Here is an 18,878-nt window from a genome sequence, read left to right on the forward strand (position 1 = left end):
CCGCTGAGTATTTCCGCAAATTTCGGGCGCGAAGGATTGAGGAGCTGTTTTCCTTAAAACAAGATAGGAAATCTATCTTGTCATTAAAACAGAACACCAAATACACGTTGACAATGGATAGTGATCACGTCCTGCAAACTTCGACTTGGGCAAAAACCAAAGAAGCGATTACAAACTTTCGAAGACTTCTGCTGTGCTCCAAATGGTAAGTTTCAGCTGCATTACATTTAGCAAATTGTCAGATCTCCTCATGGATTTATGGAGTCTCACTATTTCGATGCTGTTAGCCAATCTATGCATGGGGTTTATAAACGGATCTTATTGTATTATGGCTTTGGTTGCTTACAAACAGCCAAAAGGAGTTTTAGGTTCCCAGCCCATGTGTTGTTCACTCTGGCTCGTCATTCAAGTAAAGATATTTTTTCCTGTCCTGTGTTTTTCATCTAGCTCACATTTAATGAAGGACCCTGTTTGTCTGGGAACGTGTGAGCATTTATTATGCAGGTAATAACGTTTTTTCATTAATTAGACAGTTTTACCATAAAAATGTTAGTGTTTCCTTCGACTGCATTTTTTATTATTAATCTCACATTCTAAAATAAATGATTGTGTAGCAGAGCAGCAGTTAATTTACACATCTGTACAATTTCCATTAACGTTAAAACCAACAGTACGTTTAAAATTTGCTTTTGTATGCCTACTACTAAATGAGTAGATCTTACACTGTTGGATTTGTGCTTACCATTCTCCGGCCCATTTGTAGGGTATTAAATAATATATCTTGCTTTAGGTCCTGTGCTGGGTCCAATGCAGGAAATGGGTGTGTGGTGTGTCACAGTCCAGCCTGGGTAAAGGACATCCAGATTAACAGACAGCTGAGCAGCGTCATAGAGCTCTTCTGTGGTCTGGAGAAACTTGTGAACCCAGCACAAGAAGGTAACAAATATATATTATTTTTGTATGATCCTATGGGAGATCCATGTTTACACTGCACCACCAGCTTGTCTCCATAAAGATGTAATTTATTTCCCTCATATGTTCCACAGTATGGAATTATTTACTTTATTATAGGTGTTTTTATTTCTCATAAATACCTTGAAAAAACAAAGCATTATTTCTTACTCGCCTCTTCTGACTTGTAACTTGACCTGTGGAACATTCCAGGGAAAGCAATAACATCTCTATGGTAATAAGTAGGTGACAGACTCTTCAACAGAAAGAGTCTGCACCTTTTAAATCTTTTAAAACCACATCAGACAGTGGGTATAGTGGTGTTTTTTTTTGTTTTTATGTATAAATATATAAATGAAAAAATAGAGATTTTTACTTCTTGAATATTTTTTCTCTGCAAATTCTGCTCCATGTCTCGATGAATAGAAGGAGTAAAGACAAAAAATATCTGCCAAATCAATATACAAATGCTCCCATACCACGAGACAGATGGAAGAGGTAGACCCACTAGTCCAATTGTAGAAATATTTCTCTTTGCCTTTTGTTGGAAATTGTTTCTTCTGAAAGTGTTGAGCCTTTTCATAAACATTGTTATTGATTTATTACAGATTCAACAAACCAAGAAACTCCTGTCTCAAACCAGAAGAAGAATGTCAAAATTTGGTTCAGTCCTCGCAGTCGAAAAATCCGCTGTTTGGTTGAAAAGCCTTTTCAAGGCACAGTACCAGAGAGCAAGCCTCCTGGACAAACTGCTGCTCCGAACACTACAGATATATCTAAAGACCTATCAGTTTTTAATTTTGCTTCTTCCTCTCAAGACTCTGGCTCTAGTAGTCCACAAACTCGAGACTTGAGCACAAGAAGCAAAAGGCACACTAAGAAAAGTACGACTAGGAAAAAGCAGGCTTCAGCACATGGCACTGTTCGCGCCCAACAGACCCAGAGCGTGCCGAAGATGAGGAGGCTGCAGGCTATAAATCAGCAGTGGGGTATCTCGGAGGGGCCTGTGGCGTTAAAGGATCAACCTTGCACGGAGCAGCCACGCAGGTCTGGTAAGAGGGTTTCCTTTGGAGGCCCTGCTGTCACCTACGACAAGCCGTGTGCTCAACTGCCCCAGGGGACTACTAATGAACTCAACCCTGGCACTGTGAATGGAACTGTCCCGGGAACTATATCCCGTGACCGAGCAGCTGACTCTAACACTGAAATAGTGGACAATTTGGCCCAGAATAGCACACCTCATACAAATGAATGTGAAGCAGAGGACAATGCAGAGAAAAAGGAGGAAAATGAGCCCTCTCCTACTATGAAAAGATCAAGGATAGAGGAAGGCTTCTCTTTAGACATGACACCAAAACGTCCCAGGACATCACCAGGGAGCAGGAGGAAATCGAGGGGTCATAGGGTTCCCTCTGTCCTCAGCTCTCCCTCTTTGTCCAGTCCAGCAGGTTCAAAGGCAGGAAGGAGCCCCAGAGTGGAGCTTGGAGACAGCCCGTCTTCCTCCCTGGGCAGTGTCAGCAGAAAATCTCCCCGCCTCTCCTCTGGAAGCCCTGCGGTGATGAAGAGGAACCATAAGGGAGAGACGCCGCTCCATATAGCTGCCATAAAGGTCACCAGATTCCAGATTAATTTGAGATATTATGAATATTTTAGGTTGAAATTTCTACTTCGTTTTACCTCACTAGGTGCTAGCATAAAGGGATGGATGTGTTTTATTCATTTGGGATTTTGTAGCTTCTGTGTTCATAAAGCTCAGGAATTTTTCAATGCTAAAACCTTTCGTCCATGGGTTACAGAATGATGAAAAATTACATGCCATAGTGATTAACAGTTTAAAACCAAATTAATCTTTTGCATGGGGAAAAAGTCCTCAAAATGATGCATAACAGGAAGCACACTAATCTGATGTTTGCACATATTGCTCAAATAAGTTTTTCACTTAAAGCAATTATTAACTTTTGTAGATCCTTTTAGAGCTCTCAATCCTCTAGAGAATAAAGATACTAATCTGATCCCTGTAAAACATAACCATAATCCCCCTCTGGATCCAGGAAACAGTAATCAATGGGCCACAGTGGAGTGTGTGATTGATAGAAGCAGGGCGTTAGTGCTGTGGGATCAGTGCCTCTGTTTGAAGCCATGCATTTAGAGGTCTCTACGTCTGACCTCCTGTTTTGTTGTTTGGTCTGCAGGGAGACGCAGAGGCTGTCAAAGAACTGCTGGAGCAAGGGGCAGACCCCAACCTCAAGGATAATGCCGGCTGGACACCTTTGGTACAATCAAAACAATGTTTACTACTATGACATTGTGCCTTTTCTCTATACCTTCCTTTCTCTATTCTTTAGTCTGGATCTCATTTAGTTGTTACCGCAGCAACTATTCATCCTGGGGTCCACGAGTATGCTTTCTTATAGAGCAACTCAAATCAGTGTCTAGAAAAGAATCGGCTGTCTTAGTGGTGTTTTTCTTTTTAGGCACTACAGCACTAGTCCAAGAAAAAATTCCCCAAGGGGACAATAAAGTGTATTGTATTTCATTGTACTGCATTGTTATGAGTGAATTTTGAAAAACATGGTTGACGATTTAGTGAATAAGTGAGTAATACATGGCATTTCAACTACCTATTTTTGTATTTTATAAAACCCCATCCTTCAGTCTTGAAACTGACTAGTATATATTTCTTTTTATGTTTTTTTCCCCCAGCATGAAGCCTGTAACCTTGGGCACTTGACAGTTGTGGAAATCCTTGTTTCGAGAGGAGCCCTCCTGAACACACCCGGCTACAAGAATGACTCTCCTCTCCACGATGCTGTGAGGAATGGACACGCTGCCATCGCCAAACTGCTGCTGCAGGTCGGAGCCTCTACAAACGTGCTGTAAGGACTTGGATTGTTGTATGTTTTCTTCTGACTGGAACAGCTGTAGGGATGGGCCAATATTTTTTGAGCCTATACTGCTATCATATATTTGGTCTGCTACTGTGGCTGATATTTAGCTTTTAAAATCCATAGCAAGGCTTACAAATGTATCTTAAGTTAATTTCTGATTGTTGCTTTAACTTTTCACTTTTGTTACCGTATTTTATGGACTATATGTCACTCCAGAGTATAAGAAAAAAACATATACAAGTCGTATTTTTGGGGAAATTTATTTAGCAAAAATCTGAGAGCAAGGACAAACATTTTATCTTTAAAGGCAAATTAAAAGCAATTATAAGTACAGCACGCTAATGTAACACATAGATAATGAACTGAATGCGTGTCTGGTATGTTAACGTAGGATATTAACAGTTAATCAGATATGCTACACTAACGTAACGTATGCCGGCTTGTCCACAAACACAAGAGACACGAGAGTTCTTTTCACTGATGTTTACTGTAGTCTTACTTCTTCTCTTCATCACAGTTTACTCTGTAGAACTAGCAAACACATAAAATATAACATAAGCTCTGGCTCATATTACACATACACACAAAATTGCATATGAACGCATGGAAGATGTACATACCCCTTTGGCCTGCTAGTAAACAAACCGTTATTAAAACTTATTTTACTTTTCTTAAATAGTGCTCTGTCAGGTAAGACTACACATTAGTGTAAAAGGCTGAACCGGAAAACAGGAAATAGTTTTCGTGACATTTAACTAGACTTATGATAAAATAAACATTTACAATATTGTTCCAAATGAAAAATGATCACCTTTATGGTCTTATAAATGAAGAGGAAACAAATAAGGGGAAATTAAATATGAAATGTATAAAAGAAAACGAGGCAAGTACATTTCCTTACAGGTATTACAAACACACCAGCACCGTCTAGTGGTCAAATGAGTGAACTGTAACATGTATAATCAACCGTTACCTAACACATACGTAAACATGTACATGAAGCATAGACGGCAAACTGAATATGTTAACGTAAGATATTAACAGTTAAGCAGATAACTAATGTATAAAAAAACAAGCTAAATCCATTGAATTCTTCCTCCTCAGTGTCTCTTTTGAACAGCTCTGCCTTTTCCAGAAGTAGATGGCTGCCATGCTGGTACATAAGCCTAGATTGCCCTCGCGTAGTTATCAGTGTGACAATAACGAAAATGTGGAAATTATACTCAGATGCAACTCATATGTGAAATTATTAAACTATACAAGTCACACCCCCGGCCAAAGTATGAAAAAAAAGTGTGTCTTATAGTCCGGAAAATACGATAAGTTCATGACAAAATGTATTTAACTGGAATATAAAACTATATATAAGTTTGTGTAAACATGCATTTCCATTTTGAGTCATTGATCTATTCGGCCAATACCGATATAAAAATCTGTATATTGGCCAATGACGATACTGGACCAGATATTTTACCCAACCCTAAACAGTCTTGAAACGGTCTAAATAGTCTTGAAAAATTCTATTCAGTTTTAAATATGTAAAATTCCGGAAATACTACAGAATATAACCACCTCTGCTGTCTTTAAATGCTTTAGAGATGCTTGTTTGTTTTTTTAACCCGTGGCCTAATTGCAGACTATACATCACACATCATTTATACAAACCTAAGTGCATTACAAGCTGACTTCTTCAACACAAACGCATTTGCCCCTATTAAACTTTTTGCAATCTTCACTATATTGAATTTTAAAAGTTTACTTGTATATTAGGTTTTCAAAGTCATACAAGAGTCTAGAGCTATTCGAGCACATCTTTGACTTGGATAGATTACCAGAGCTTCACCATGGTGGCTCCTACACAATCCTCCATGCGTTATTATTTTCTTTAGATATTGTCCTCACGTGCTGCGTCTTCACCAGTGCATATGTGCGTGCTGCCACACACTGTTTGCGGAAGAGCTTGTTTGTATTTATGTGTGTGCGGTGCTGGGGGTATGAATCCAAATGAATTATTTTATGGACCAATGGACCTATTAATTGTCCCCCAGGTGTTATCTTTGCTGACGCCTAATCTTTTAGAGACCTGCTGGGCTTGGTTCTTCTTTTCTGTTCATTTGTCTGGGTCACCTTCATGTTCAGGTAGTTTAATCCAACTAAGTTTTGTAAAGTCCAAATTAGTCTCAGATTTAACAAGGTCATTGAAGGTTATGGGTTTACTTCCTGAGTATATTATCTTATTACTTGCTATAATAATGTTTAATATATTTTGGGATATAGCTGGAAATTGCTGTATCCACCAGAATCTCTGATTTGAATAACAAATTGAAGACAGAATTTGCATGTTATTAATTTGAAAGTCAAAGTTTCAAATATATATTTCTTATGCGGTGTAGTTTGTTATTGTTTTCTGCACTTACTTTACATTGTATCTGTTTGTTTTCAGTGCAAACAGATGCAACTGAATATACAGTATGCATTCCCAGATAGAATTAACTTTCCATTTCACTTTTCCCTGTATATTTGTCTTTGCAGTAATCTGTATGGAAAGAGGCCTGCAGATTATGCAGTCAGTCGTGAGATGTTGGAGATTTTCCAGGAAGCCACTGAAGGAACTCCAAATGCTAATACAACTCTGAGCCCTGCCATGGTATGCATTTTTAATTTCCTGCTACAAAATAAACTTGTCTAGCATCATTCTTGTAATGTAGATGTACAAACTTATAAAATATGTCATATTTTCTCTTTAGTTAAAACAGAGCGTAGGCAGAAGCGACGAAACACTGGTGGTGATTCTGTCCAGCAAGCTGTCACCGAGCGAACAGCAACAACTTGCCAAATTGGGACAGCTGCTCGGGGCAAGAATGGTCGATGCTTTCACTGAATCAGGTACAGTTTGTGTTTGCTAACATCCTCAACATGTACACACCTGTGGCACATTCTAAATAACAACTGAATAATACTTGTGTATTAAGTGCATATGACTTTATTTAAACATATCAGCTGAATCCCATGAATAGATTACTTGTGTTCCTGTGTTTTAGTCACTATTTTTTCCCGTTATTGATGCAATTTGGATGTCTTTTTACTCTTGAATAAACTGAATATTTTCGTTCAAATTGTTAATTACTTTGACATTGGTCCTGGTTTTTTGTCACTCTGATACACATGGATAGTAAATAAAAATGTGTCTGCAGTATGTAATAGTTATAATACTAATACTGGATTTTAATGTGGCATTTCTTTTCTTTTCCCTGCAGACTTTGGTATTGCAAAGACATGGTATCAGCTTCTGTTACACTATCACTCGCTGAGGGTTCAGTGGCAACTTACAAGTGCTTTTAGAGCCATATGCGTCATTATGATTCAGCAGCCTCTTTCACTTGTGCATAGTAATGAATGGGAAAACACAAGAGAGCAAAAGTAATTGAAATCATTCTTCATAAAACGTTAGGAGGTATTGTCTAGGTGATGAATAAGCCTCAGTGAAAAAAAGCACTCACCACTTTGCTGCCTCTGACTGCAGGGCTCAAACTTTGTTGCTCACAAAAAGGCTGTTTACATTTTGATCTCCAGGCTTTGAGGTCTTGGATACACATTCTGTTTTAAATTTGTATGAAACAGATTTCCAAAAGCACTGCTCTATGTTTTACATTTTCCAAACAAGACACACTAAATAAATATTTCCTATTATTGCTATTATTTGACTTTAGCCATTATCACTTTCTATAAAATCTATGAAAATGTTTAAAATGTTAAACTTGGTGAAATGCAGAAGACAGATTTCCCTACAGGGACAATAAAGTGTCCCTTAACCTTAAGCTGCACTTTTTGGTTATATAATTTACAGTAGTAAAACCCAACTATGTAGTATTTAAACTATACTCATTTGAACGGGTACTGAAAGAATTGCATACATGAGCAAAATTGTACCTTTCCTAACGGTTTTAGAGCAGAATTGGTTTTGATGGGACCAGATAAGTCCACATGGCAATAAATGGAACAAATGAGATGAAAACAGATGTGTTGAGAATGACATTCTGTTGTATAAAAAGTGGCTCTCTCTTCGCCTCTTTTTCAGTGACTCATGTTGTGGTACCCGATGGACAGATGCCGACCACATTTAGCACCCTCCTTGGCCTCCTGGTGGGCTGCTGGGTGGTCAAATACAGCTGTAAGTATGGGGCATATTTAAAGACCTATAAACATAATGTTGTATTTCATCCCTCCTGACCGCCAGAGGGCAGTGTTGAAAGAACTGAATGTTGCCTGTACATGTGCAATTCATAGAACCGCTTTTACATACATAACTTTTTTCCTTAATTTTTAAATCAAGCTGTACCTGTTTAAGCCTTTTCAAATGTGAAATCAATGTAACGAAATACAGCACATTTATGGATGTTAGTAGGGAGGATTTTGTGCCCTGAGGTTATAGCCTCATGATTTTTACATGGTTCTTGTTATTGGAAGCATTATGTAATTTTATTTCAGTTAAACCTTTTTCCTCACTAGGATCCAACAACACTTTTAGCATGCACCAGTTTGTATGATAATCGTGGCTTCACTTGGGACTGGCACTTGCAGTACTCTAGCTTTTTACAACACAGATTGAATTACTTTTAAAACAGATGAAAATTATTGCCTGCCAGGTGCAAAAAATGACGAATATTCTTAAGGTTGTCTGATGGATTAATGTGAAAATGCCTTTTATTTGTACTTTTTGAAAAAAAAATTAATTAATTAATAAATGCTTCAACATATTTCTGCCTGTGGCATGTAGTCACAGGTCTTTTCATAATGAACCTCTCACTTTGAGAATAATTATTTGAACTTGGGATAGAAATTATAATTATAATATTAAAAAATATATAATAGCTATAATAATTACATGTTTTAATTCAATAATTACTTTTAATAATAACATTGTAACTATGTTTGTGGGGCGACAGTGGCTCAGTGGTTAGTGTTGGTCCCCCAACCCGAAGGTCGGAGGATCGAGTCCCACTCATGTCCTTAGGCAAGACTAGTATGAAAGTGTGTGTGCGAATGATAGGTGGTGGTCGGAGGGGCCGATGGCGCAGATCGGCAGCTTCGCTTCTGTCAGTCTGCCCCAGGGCAGCTGTGGCTACAATAGTAGCTTACCATCACCAAGTGCTTTGAGAGGCTTTGAAAAGTGTAAGCCATTATTATTATTATTATTATTATTATTATTATGTTTTCAATCGTCCATCTTTTTTATCTTTATAAGAAATAACACTTTCAAAGGCTCCCTGAATGGTTCTACTTTTAAGTAACACCTACAGGCTCCCCACTGCTTTGTATTAACTTTATTTTGTAATAATGTTCTTGTGTAGGAGAGACTTTGTCATATTTTTAATGTATTTAATTGCATTGTTCTACACTTTGTTCTCAACACAAACGTGGCTGGTTGCCTGACATTGATCGTCATATTTGAGATAAGTCAATTTCTCCCGATCACTTTGCCAAAACATTGTAGCTCTGCCTTTCCCTCTCATCACAGTACCAACTACAGTGTGTGGTGAATTATAAGCAGCTTGAAGCCATTTATGGTCTTTGTAATCTAAATCAATATCTCACAAACAGTGTTTCAGCATTTACAGCCACAGGACGCATTCACGTTCTTATTTAGAGATGCAGGCATTACATCCTTATTAATTGGCTGTTTACCCAACTGCAGTGATGGGAGTGGTTTGCGTGCCTTTGTGGAGATGTTTATTGTGAATGCACGCTGAGCTTTGAGCCTGCTATTCATCATTGTATCACAGTAGTCCAAAGACTCAGCTGATCTGCAGTCAGCCCCTTCTGCACTTTCAAATCTAGTTCCTGGAGAAAACATTTAAGCACGTGTTGTTATCATTTTTTTTCCCCCTTGGAACGAATGGGGAATCATTAAAAGAACAATTTGTGACGCACAATTTCCCAACAAGTAATTCTTGCCTGCTTGTGTGCACACACCTGCTCAATCTAAATGGCAACCGTGGCAGCCGGGTGACTCCTGAGGAAATGCTTGAATCAATTTGCCTGAAGAAGCCGTAGGATCTCTTGATGAAAAGATGGCAAAGTCTCTTCACTTGTTTGATTTGATGAATGCTTTGCAGAAATGGTAGGTATTCTCACTTAGTCCTTTTTTTATCAACAAGTAGATATTCTGTTTTGGAGTAAGTCAAGAGACTTGCTGTCAAAGAGTTTGTGGTACCTTGGTGTGCCCTTGACTGCTATACCCGGCTGTGAATGTGCCACAGTGTTGTGTGGTAAAACAGCAGGCTCACTTCTCGTCTCTGTCTCTGCAAAGTAAGCCGTTTATAGTTGGACTGTATTTTGTTGTGTAGATCAGTATTTGAGAGTGCAGAGCCTGTCTCCTCCCTCTCACAGGAGCTTGTCTCGTGCTGTGTATAGCTTTTCCGCTCCCGCACAACATTCCCCCAGCATCCTATCGGTGTCTGTCCTTGTGCATGTCTGCTGAGGAAAGATGTGGTGATTCATGTCAATGTCAGTCTGCCATCTCAACGTCTGTCTGGCTCAAGTCTATGTGATAAGCCTCACTTACTAAAGTGAACAAGCTAGTAATTCATGGGAAAAATTGCATACTTGTTTATAAGAAACAACTTTTTTATAATCAAAGTTCTGCTCACTGTCTATGTGTGCATAGACCTGTCACGATAACAAATTTTGAAGTGCGATATTGCTACAGAAAAATATTGTGATAAAAGATAATATTGAAACTACTTCATTCCACTAATTAAGAGTTACGTAAAGCAAGATAATCCCAGTAAACCTTTTTAAATGGACTGTTTTATTAAAAGACATGATCTGCAACAAATAAATAGCAGAATGAACCAATAATTATAGAATTACATTGAAGGGACTAATTCACCCCATCCACAGCTCAAATCTTATCACATTACAACAAAACCCTCCCAAATCTCTCAATTTTTGCCAAGAAAAAGAACTTGTGATAAATATTGAGGCCCAAAAATATTGTTCCAGCTTTCAAGTAGATATAGTAATTATCATGACAGGCCTATGTGTGCATAACATTGGTATAATTTCAACCAACATGGCTACTTTCTAGATAAGGGGGACTTTATACACTTTGAAGAATTTTGCATTAGCCACCAGATTAAAGTGCATTGTTTATCATGTTAATCAATTATACACTGCACTGTTTCTGCCTGTGAAATATTGCCAGACCCATTGTGTAACTTTACTTTGACTCCAAAAACAAGAGCCTCAAGCAAAAACAGATTTTTGCACAAAGTTCCAACCCATAAAATGAGTGTGCATCATTAACTCGGCTCCATCATGCAGCCAAGCTTCTTGCTCTGTCCACAGTGCAAACACTTGAATTTGTCCGATAAAACACTGCTTTGTTACACTTGTTACCAGAGATCTGACTGTCACACTGTTTAAAGTCCGCAGAACTGGCTGTAGCTTTAAATTTGGATTGTCTTTGATGCAGGGGTGGAGGCATGTCTGCGAGCAGATGAGAGGGTGTCCGAAACTCCCCATGAAGCTGGAGAAGGCCCTCAGCGCAGTCGCATCAATAGATGTAATCTGGTAAATAACACAAACTCATGATAAAAATAAAAGAGTACTTCGTCTGAAGCATTGGAACATAGTGTCTTTTGAATAAACTGAACTAATAAAGTGAATAATGGTTTGTACACAATATAATTCTACCATGAAGAATGCAGAAGATATTTTAAAACTAGCATGGTTGCAAATGGGGATTTAATTTTTCAAACAGATGATTGTAAAATGCTAAAAAGACTAGCTGCAATTGATCCACGCTTGAATCAATAATTTGTATTTCTAAAAACTGACATTTGAAGTTCCTCCTTCAGAGAAATACTATCAAAATTATAAATTAACTTTTTTATTTGGGGCCTATTAAGGAGGCACATTTGTCATGTAGAATAGTTAGATGGTGAAATAGTCACTAGTGCCTATATACAATGTTCATTGAAGCAGCATTGCCTCACACTTTTTTCCCTCTAGATGTGAAGGCTTTAAATACAAAGCTTATGCACTCTGTATTAGGAAAGGCCTGTTTAGTGACCAGTGATTCATGTTAAACATCTTTGTAAATTAGACAACCTAATCCTTCCATTGTTAAGTGGAGTGATTCTCTTTTTCTGCACATAAAAAAACCAAACTGTATTGTCTTAAGAGGTATTGTCAGTGCTCTTATTCTCTTGCTCTTAAAAATCCCGCTATTTGTTTAGTGGCAAATGGCACTTAACTCCCTCCTTGCAGTCCTACCTTGTTTAACATCATTGCACCAATTTAAATAATAAAGCTATCCAGATATTACTTATAATCATTATTTTTACTACTTGCATTCTCAATATTATTCTAACTACCAAAAAGTCATTTAAAATACTTTTGATAGTTTTATTAACTTGGATTTAATCATATTTTACCATTCTCCATGCAGCTACCCCCTCTATTCGATGGCTGCTTCTTCTTCTTGCTGGGTTCTTTTTCAAGCCCTGCTAAAGAGGAGTTGACGCGGCTGCTAAGGGACGGTGGGGGGCAGATCCTGAGTCGTCAGCCCAAACCAGACAGCGACGTGACCCAGACTGTGAGTGCAGCCGCCTACCATGCCTCTCCTGGCTCTGACCAGGCCCTGTGCACCCAGTACATTCTGTACGATCCACACGGCCCACACAAGCCTGTGATCCGGAGAGGCAAGGTGTGGTCTGCCCCCTCCTCCTGGATCATCCAATGCATCACTGCTTTCAGACTGCTCCCTGTACCAGAGCCTCAGACTTAACTACTGTGCATAAAGGATTAGTCTGCAGTTCTTTATCATCTTTTTAGCAGATTATTATGTTTATTTACTCACACTAACTGGCCATTCTATGTAATTATGCTTTTAAATGCCAATACAGCCACATTTTCTGTCTGAAACTAAACATAATTTCAACCTTTGTGCTGACCCTTCTACATTACAGTTTTTACTTTCGGTGAAATATTATCTATCAAGAAATGACTGTATAGGGCAAAATAAAAAAATGTATAGCATATTGTAATTTTATACAATTCAGTATGTATTTTGTTATAATAATTGCTATCAATTACAAACAATAGATGTAATTTGTACATTTAACCAAAACTGCCTTTTTTATCATGTTGAAGATACTATAGCCTCTTTTCCACTGGCACAGTTCAGCTTCCTCCAGTCGAGTTGCGTTTCCATGTGTAGAACATGGCTCCGGGTCCAGGGGTAGGGCTCTACTGAGACACTGGCATCACCTAAACATAATTCACGTGTTCTTAATAAATAAAATATCAATCGTAAATTATACTCAGAATTACTTAACGTGTTTTTGTGAATCACTGAGGTCGGCCATACAATTACAAGTTTGTGGCGCTGTGAGAGGAGGCTAAAGCTAGTGTAAACACAAACTTCTGATTTATGGTAATCTTTTTCTGCATTTATTTTATTTCTCTGTGCATATGCAGCTATTGCATTCATGCTAGCTTTGTTTTGCAGAACGTGGCGACTCAACAATTATAAGTTGCCATAACTGGAAATGCAGAGGTTTAGCACAAGATCAAGTCAACATTTGGTTAGAAATTATTTTGTTTATAGCTGCTTTTTGCCGTCTTATTTTTGCCTGACTGATCTGCTCCAAAGCGAACCAGTGGAAATGAGGCTTTTGTTGTTACTATAAGCCTAATTTTTACATGTTTGGCTAATTATACCATTGTGTTAAGTGAAAATACATGTTTAAGCACTCTAAGGATCGATTTACACTCACTACAGCATGGCATAGGAAAAACATTGTAATTCATTGTTCTGCCACAGCATTGGCACATACTGGAGCAGATAACAGAACTTTCTTTTGTGTCCTAAGGGTGTCCGGGCTTCTCTTCTATTCCAACACTGCAGCAGGTGCCTTCAGAGGTCTACCACTGGCCATCTCCCAAGTTGCCGTTTTCATTTATTCACCGGATTAGTCAGGGTTGCACCTAATTGCTATTGATTGGTATGTGCTGCATAAAATTGCTTCCCTTTTCTGGTCCACAGTGGGAGGTGGTAGAAGGCAATTAGCATCAAGGACGAGATGGAAGCCCGAGTCGACTTTGTAATGAAAGAGAGTTGCTGTGTGAACCTGTAAGTTATGCTCTCAACCAACGAACCCGCTATTACCAAGGCACAACCTCTTACTGGCACTCAGGCTTTCAATATTCCTTGATTTTTACCTACATTATGCCTGTTCAGTACTGGGGAAAAAGTTAGGCAGATTATTAGGCAGAAAGGCTATGAACAAAATTGGATAAACCTTACCTGAAAATAGGCCGTCTTTATATTCAGCTCAGCGTTTTAGTACTTGCAGGATTTTGGCTTGTTTTTCTTAGTTGGTTGCAGCCACTACTATAAGCATAATGGCCTAAACATATTTGCATTATTACAATGTCCTTGGTCCATTATGATGTTTGAAATTCAAAATGAATACCTTTACTCTTTAGCCAAGTGTACGTGTGTGTGTGTGTGTGTGTGTATATATATATAATATATATATATATAATATATATCACACACAAATTTGAAGTAGATGTCAAGAGTGTTTATGCTATCGAAAGACTTCAATAGAGCGCGCTGCTGAAGCAACCCAGAGCACTGATATTTTCTTGTCCAAACATACAATTTCATCATCTATTTCGTCATCTTTGGCTATAGTTTCCCAAGTGATAAATGACACAAAAAAGATATCCAGACTGTTTTTTGGCGAATAACACTTCTTTTCAAGTCAGCTTAACAAAATAGGGTTTGTCTCAATCAATAATACTCATTTTCTTTCGCATCGACTTTTTTTTACTCCAACCTCAGAGTTCAGAATACACATTATATGTTTAAAGATATTTACATATGAACAAGATGGGGAGCACCAAGGGTCCTTATTTGGACCCTCATTTTACCTTTTTCATTAAGAATTTTATGACAGTGTAACTCCATACAATCACGTACATATTTCTATTTGTAGATTTGAATTCCACATAGTCAGACCCTTGGTGCTCAAAAACAATACAATAGCATTGATTGTATAATAAGTTTTTCACTCCCATACCATGTTGGTTTTCAGGCACACTTCATGTAACAGTTTTGTTGCTGTAAAATACAATAAGAACATAGGGAAAAACGAACATAATTTTGAGCTACAGTAAGTTAGTGTCTCGTGAAAAGAGCAAATGGCATACCTTTACAAAATGCCCATGTACAAGCCTGCGATATGTGCAGCACAGATGGATTCATGAGTGGACATTCAAATACAAACATTCTAAGCATTTCCAACTTTTGACTTTCCACTTTCTTGGCTCAAATCGTTGAAATATATGTCATATCTAGGTTTTAAAAGGTGTTACCGAAACCCAACAATTGTGTTGTACCACTTTCATTTCAAGTTACGTCGATAGTTTGGCAATTGTAAATATTTCTATTACTTTACCTTCTAGAAATTTTCTTTTGTAAAATTGTGCGAAATCTTTGCATTCATAGTCAAATGTTCTGTTTGATTTGGTTGTATTGAATTTTGTCTTTTGCAGAAAATGTAATTATGACACTGTATTATAGAGAAAAAAAATTAAACTCCTTCATACCTTATGTCTAAATGGCTTTGATGCAGTGGCAGAAAAGCTAACTTTCTTGTGGCTATGTTTTGTAATACATCTGTGGGGGAATAATCATTAGCCATTTTCAGTTCATTTGAAGACTTAAACTTCTAGCTTTAATCTGGAAACGTCTCGAGCAATGAGAGGGTGATTGATAAACCATAGCTGTCAGTTTTACTATTATGAGAGGCGAGATAGATGAGTTCTGTGTCTATACTGAAAGACACTAAATCACTGCAGCCTAATGATAAAATGAAAGCCTGTTTGACAAGTCCCCGCCCACGCTCATTCATTTTTGCAGTTTTTCCTTTCTCCCTGTGTGCTGTCTGCTCCCTGAAACACCGTAGGGGAGTTTATTACACAGCCTTACCCAAAAGAATTCGTTTTAACAGCACTACTTTTTTGAGTTCCTTATCCCATGTTCATTTCTGGCTCATTACAGAGTGCTGTGAGCTAGTATTAAGCAGACCATCCATCACAGCCCAGGAGTAGGGTCTAGAAGGTTAACGGGCAAGGCTTTCTGGAAATGGGGAGAAATCTGGTGATGTATAGCAAGAGCTTATTGGAATTCACCTTAGAATTAATGAGTTGTATTTATCATCTATGAAAACACTCACTGGGCTTTGTTCATATTTTTAATGTATAGTACAGTGCAAAATATGATAACAGTATTAGGAACAAAAAAGAATCACTTGGAAATGGGGTTGGGCTGTATGTCTAATATGTATACAATTTTGTTAGATTTTTCTAGCATTTTTATGTTTCTTTCAGAGGTCAGTTTTTGTTATTAAAGTTAACAGTTTGTTATTAAATTGCTATGTTACTTATTCAGGGCATGGTCTGACTTAGAGGGATGGACAGGGGACTGCAGTAAATCAGAATAATCCCTACTAGTTGAGTAATAACGAAGGTCTACTCATAAAGCAAAGTTGTCTACCAAGGCACTGGTCCCGTCTTGCAATGATGAAGGTATAGCACATTTCACAAAAAATAAAAATCTTTAGTTCAGCTGTTCCTGTTTTATTTTGAAATGTATAGCTAATTTCTTAATAAATATTGTTTCTTTTTAGTGTTTTATTGATGGTACCTTCAAAACACTGAATATACTAGATGTAAATATTTGGACTCAAATATATTAGATTAGACTCTACTTGTTTATCAAATACAAAAATGATTAAAGCAACAGCATTTCTCACACTAAATCCTTTACACAGCACTGTCCTTCGAGGGAACGAGTGGGCACTTATTGGAGTCTTGTGAATGCCATTAGTTGGCCTGATTCAATGCTACTATATGAAAAGGGCCAAGTGAATCCCAAATGTGTAATAATCTCTTGCAGTGGAGTTGTCATGAGTGGGTGCAGCTCAGCATACTGTGCCTATGAGATAAATAACCCACTCTCCTCTCATGGACAATAACCACATTCAGACATATGTGTACTGCCAGTTTCTTTTCAGTTTTTGTTGCGTGCCGGCGTAGCGGCAACAGTATCGCCAAGCAAGCAGCTGGATGATTTATCTCCAAATACTCTTTGATTAAAAGAAATTGAGGCAGGCTGCTCTTGCTTTGCTAATTACTTTGATAACACAAGTTCAAGCAGTTGTTTTGTGGAGGATAATTTGAAGGATATGGACCTTTGAGGCAGAGAAATTACCTAAAGTTTTGATTAAGTATTCCAATATTTGCTGCCTGGGTTTACAAGAATCTTTGTGAGATTGAAGCTGCATTTGTAATAATAACCTTCTTTTCCATCTGTGCATCACAATACTAAAACAGGAACATGTTAGGTGAAGCAAAGAATGCTGTTTATAAAAGACAGTGGTGTTAGGGTGAATTCCTGCCATAGTGATACAAAAGTAACAAACATGTGAGTGAAGTGCATCTTGTAAACAAGCTCTCAGAGTGAAGTTGTGAAGTGCACTCTTAAAGTGCTTGCAGCAGTAGCCTTACATGACAGAACAAAAGCGCTGTTCAGTGTGCTTACGGTTTGTTTTCCTGCTGCTGCATTTACAACACCTGTGTGAGTGCAGTGATGCTACCACGGCCCAATGACGAACAGATGAGCGATTCAACATGGAGACAGTCGGAGATTACAAACTGTGAGAGCAGCAAGTCGAGCATGTCAAGTTTCAGAAAATATATAGGATTCAAAGAGCCACAAGACCAGTCCTTTTCTGCGGCAGGTGTTTGTGTGGCTATGACAATGTCCCTCTGAAACTTCCTGGTGTCAGGTGTTGAGTTGTGCTCCTGCCCTGTCAGTCATACAAAATGGTGCAGAGTGGGCAGGGCCTTGCCTGAGCGATTCTCTCATGGTGGAGTCCCTATGACAGCCCCTGGCCGTTGAGGCACTCACGTCTCAAACACTGCGCCGGCTTCCACCAGTCCCCGTTATGGCAGCGGCAGATGGTGCAGTCGTCCACCTTCACTTCCATCCCGGCTGGGATGATCGTCGTTCCAGCAAAGCAATTTGGACCTGCCGCATGGGAGGACAGAGGAGGAGGAGGAGGGGAGAGAGGGACAAGGGAGGGGGAGGAGGAGGAGAGAAGACAAGAGAAAGGGTGAGTATAGAGTGATGTGTCTCCAGAGGTGGCTCCTGTTGAAGAGAGGGGAGTGAACGCAGACCTACAGATCTTTTCACAGGCACGCACCGATGGGCTTGTTTTTGCAACACTAAAGCGCTTTTGTTAGTCTCCCCATCTCCCTCGACATGGAGCGCTTTGCATCCTAATGCGCCTGGAGCAGGGGAGGCTGCCAGGCAGAGGCTTGGCAGTGCACAGACTGGAGTACAGAAAGACAGAGCAAGAGAGCTCGCTCGCAGAGGCAGCCCGAGGACCCTGTTAATCATTTTAGTCTGCATGAAAAGGCCACCGCACTCCTCAGCTATCCTCACACAACCACTCCAACATGCAAATGCACTCCAAAACAATGGGGATAAATAAGGCCCTGATGAATCTTTAAACCACAACAGTTTATTTGTTTCAGTTTTTGTATTTGTAATGCATACAAATAAAGTGTATTCACTGTAGATTGACAAATTAGCCAGGGAGCTCTTTAGATATCTTTAGTTTGATTGTGATTTTACATTGTGTACTGAAGGCATAACATGATAAGATTGTATCCTACGTCTCTCTTGGTGATATTAGGCTGAACATCTGATTGGTGAGGAAAGGAGCCAGGGATTCGCCCCAGTTTTAATCATTCAAATGAAGCAATCAACAGCTCAATTGGTGTAACGGTGACTTTGAGTATCAGTCCATATTCTGCCCTGTGGAACCTGCCAGAGGAGGGATATGTGGGCGAGCGCTCATAAAAAAACTCGTACGTCTCATAACCCTTTAACACTAACTCTCTCCTTCTTTTAGAGTCTCAGTAAATGTGATCTATGTGAGGTAATGTAACCTT

The 18,878-nt window shown here is 38.7% G+C and overlaps 2 protein-coding genes across 4 annotated transcripts in view; one reads left to right on the forward strand and one right to left on the reverse strand.

The window, feature by feature from the left end:
* The first annotated feature begins 18 nt into the window (after positions 1–18).
* On the forward strand, positions 19–13,165 carry bard1 (BRCA1 associated RING domain 1). 2 transcript variants are annotated; one of them, XM_033987617.2, is made up of 11 exons: positions 19–205; positions 448–504; positions 791–936; positions 1,560–2,560; positions 3,144–3,224; positions 3,655–3,827; positions 6,372–6,486; positions 6,587–6,725; positions 7,918–8,010; positions 11,317–11,414; positions 12,295–13,165. In XM_033987617.2, exons 1-11 carry the CDS (start codon positions 114–116, stop codon positions 12,631–12,633), a joined length of 2,334 nt encoding a protein of 777 aa, XP_033843508.1. In that variant the 5' UTR covers positions 19–113; the 3' UTR covers positions 12,634–13,165. The 2 variants fall into 2 exon arrangements, with proteins under 2 accessions (XP_033843508.1, XP_055086803.1); XM_055230828.1 differs by lacking the exon at positions 448–504 and having other exon boundaries at positions 48–205; positions 12,295–13,161.
* A 1,429-nt stretch (positions 13,166–14,594) lies between these two features.
* The window catches only part of vwc2l (von Willebrand factor C domain containing 2 like), a 40,024-nt gene continuing 35,740 nt past the window's right edge, over positions 14,595–18,878 (reverse strand). The window contains exon 4 of one of the 2 annotated variants that reach the window (XM_033987109.2): positions 14,595–17,949. In XM_033987109.2, coding sequence (XP_033843000.1) covers positions 17,798–17,949 — 152 coding nt within the window. In that variant the 3' untranslated portion in view covers positions 14,595–17,797. The remainder of the gene's footprint in view (positions 17,950–18,878) is intronic. The other variant, XM_055230563.1, reaches the window with a different exon arrangement.

Source organism: Periophthalmus magnuspinnatus, chromosome 21 (genome assembly GCF_009829125.3).
Source record: "Periophthalmus magnuspinnatus isolate fPerMag1 chromosome 21, fPerMag1.2.pri, whole genome shotgun sequence".
Classification (NCBI taxonomy): domain Eukaryota; kingdom Metazoa; phylum Chordata; class Actinopteri; order Gobiiformes; family Gobiidae; genus Periophthalmus; species Periophthalmus magnuspinnatus.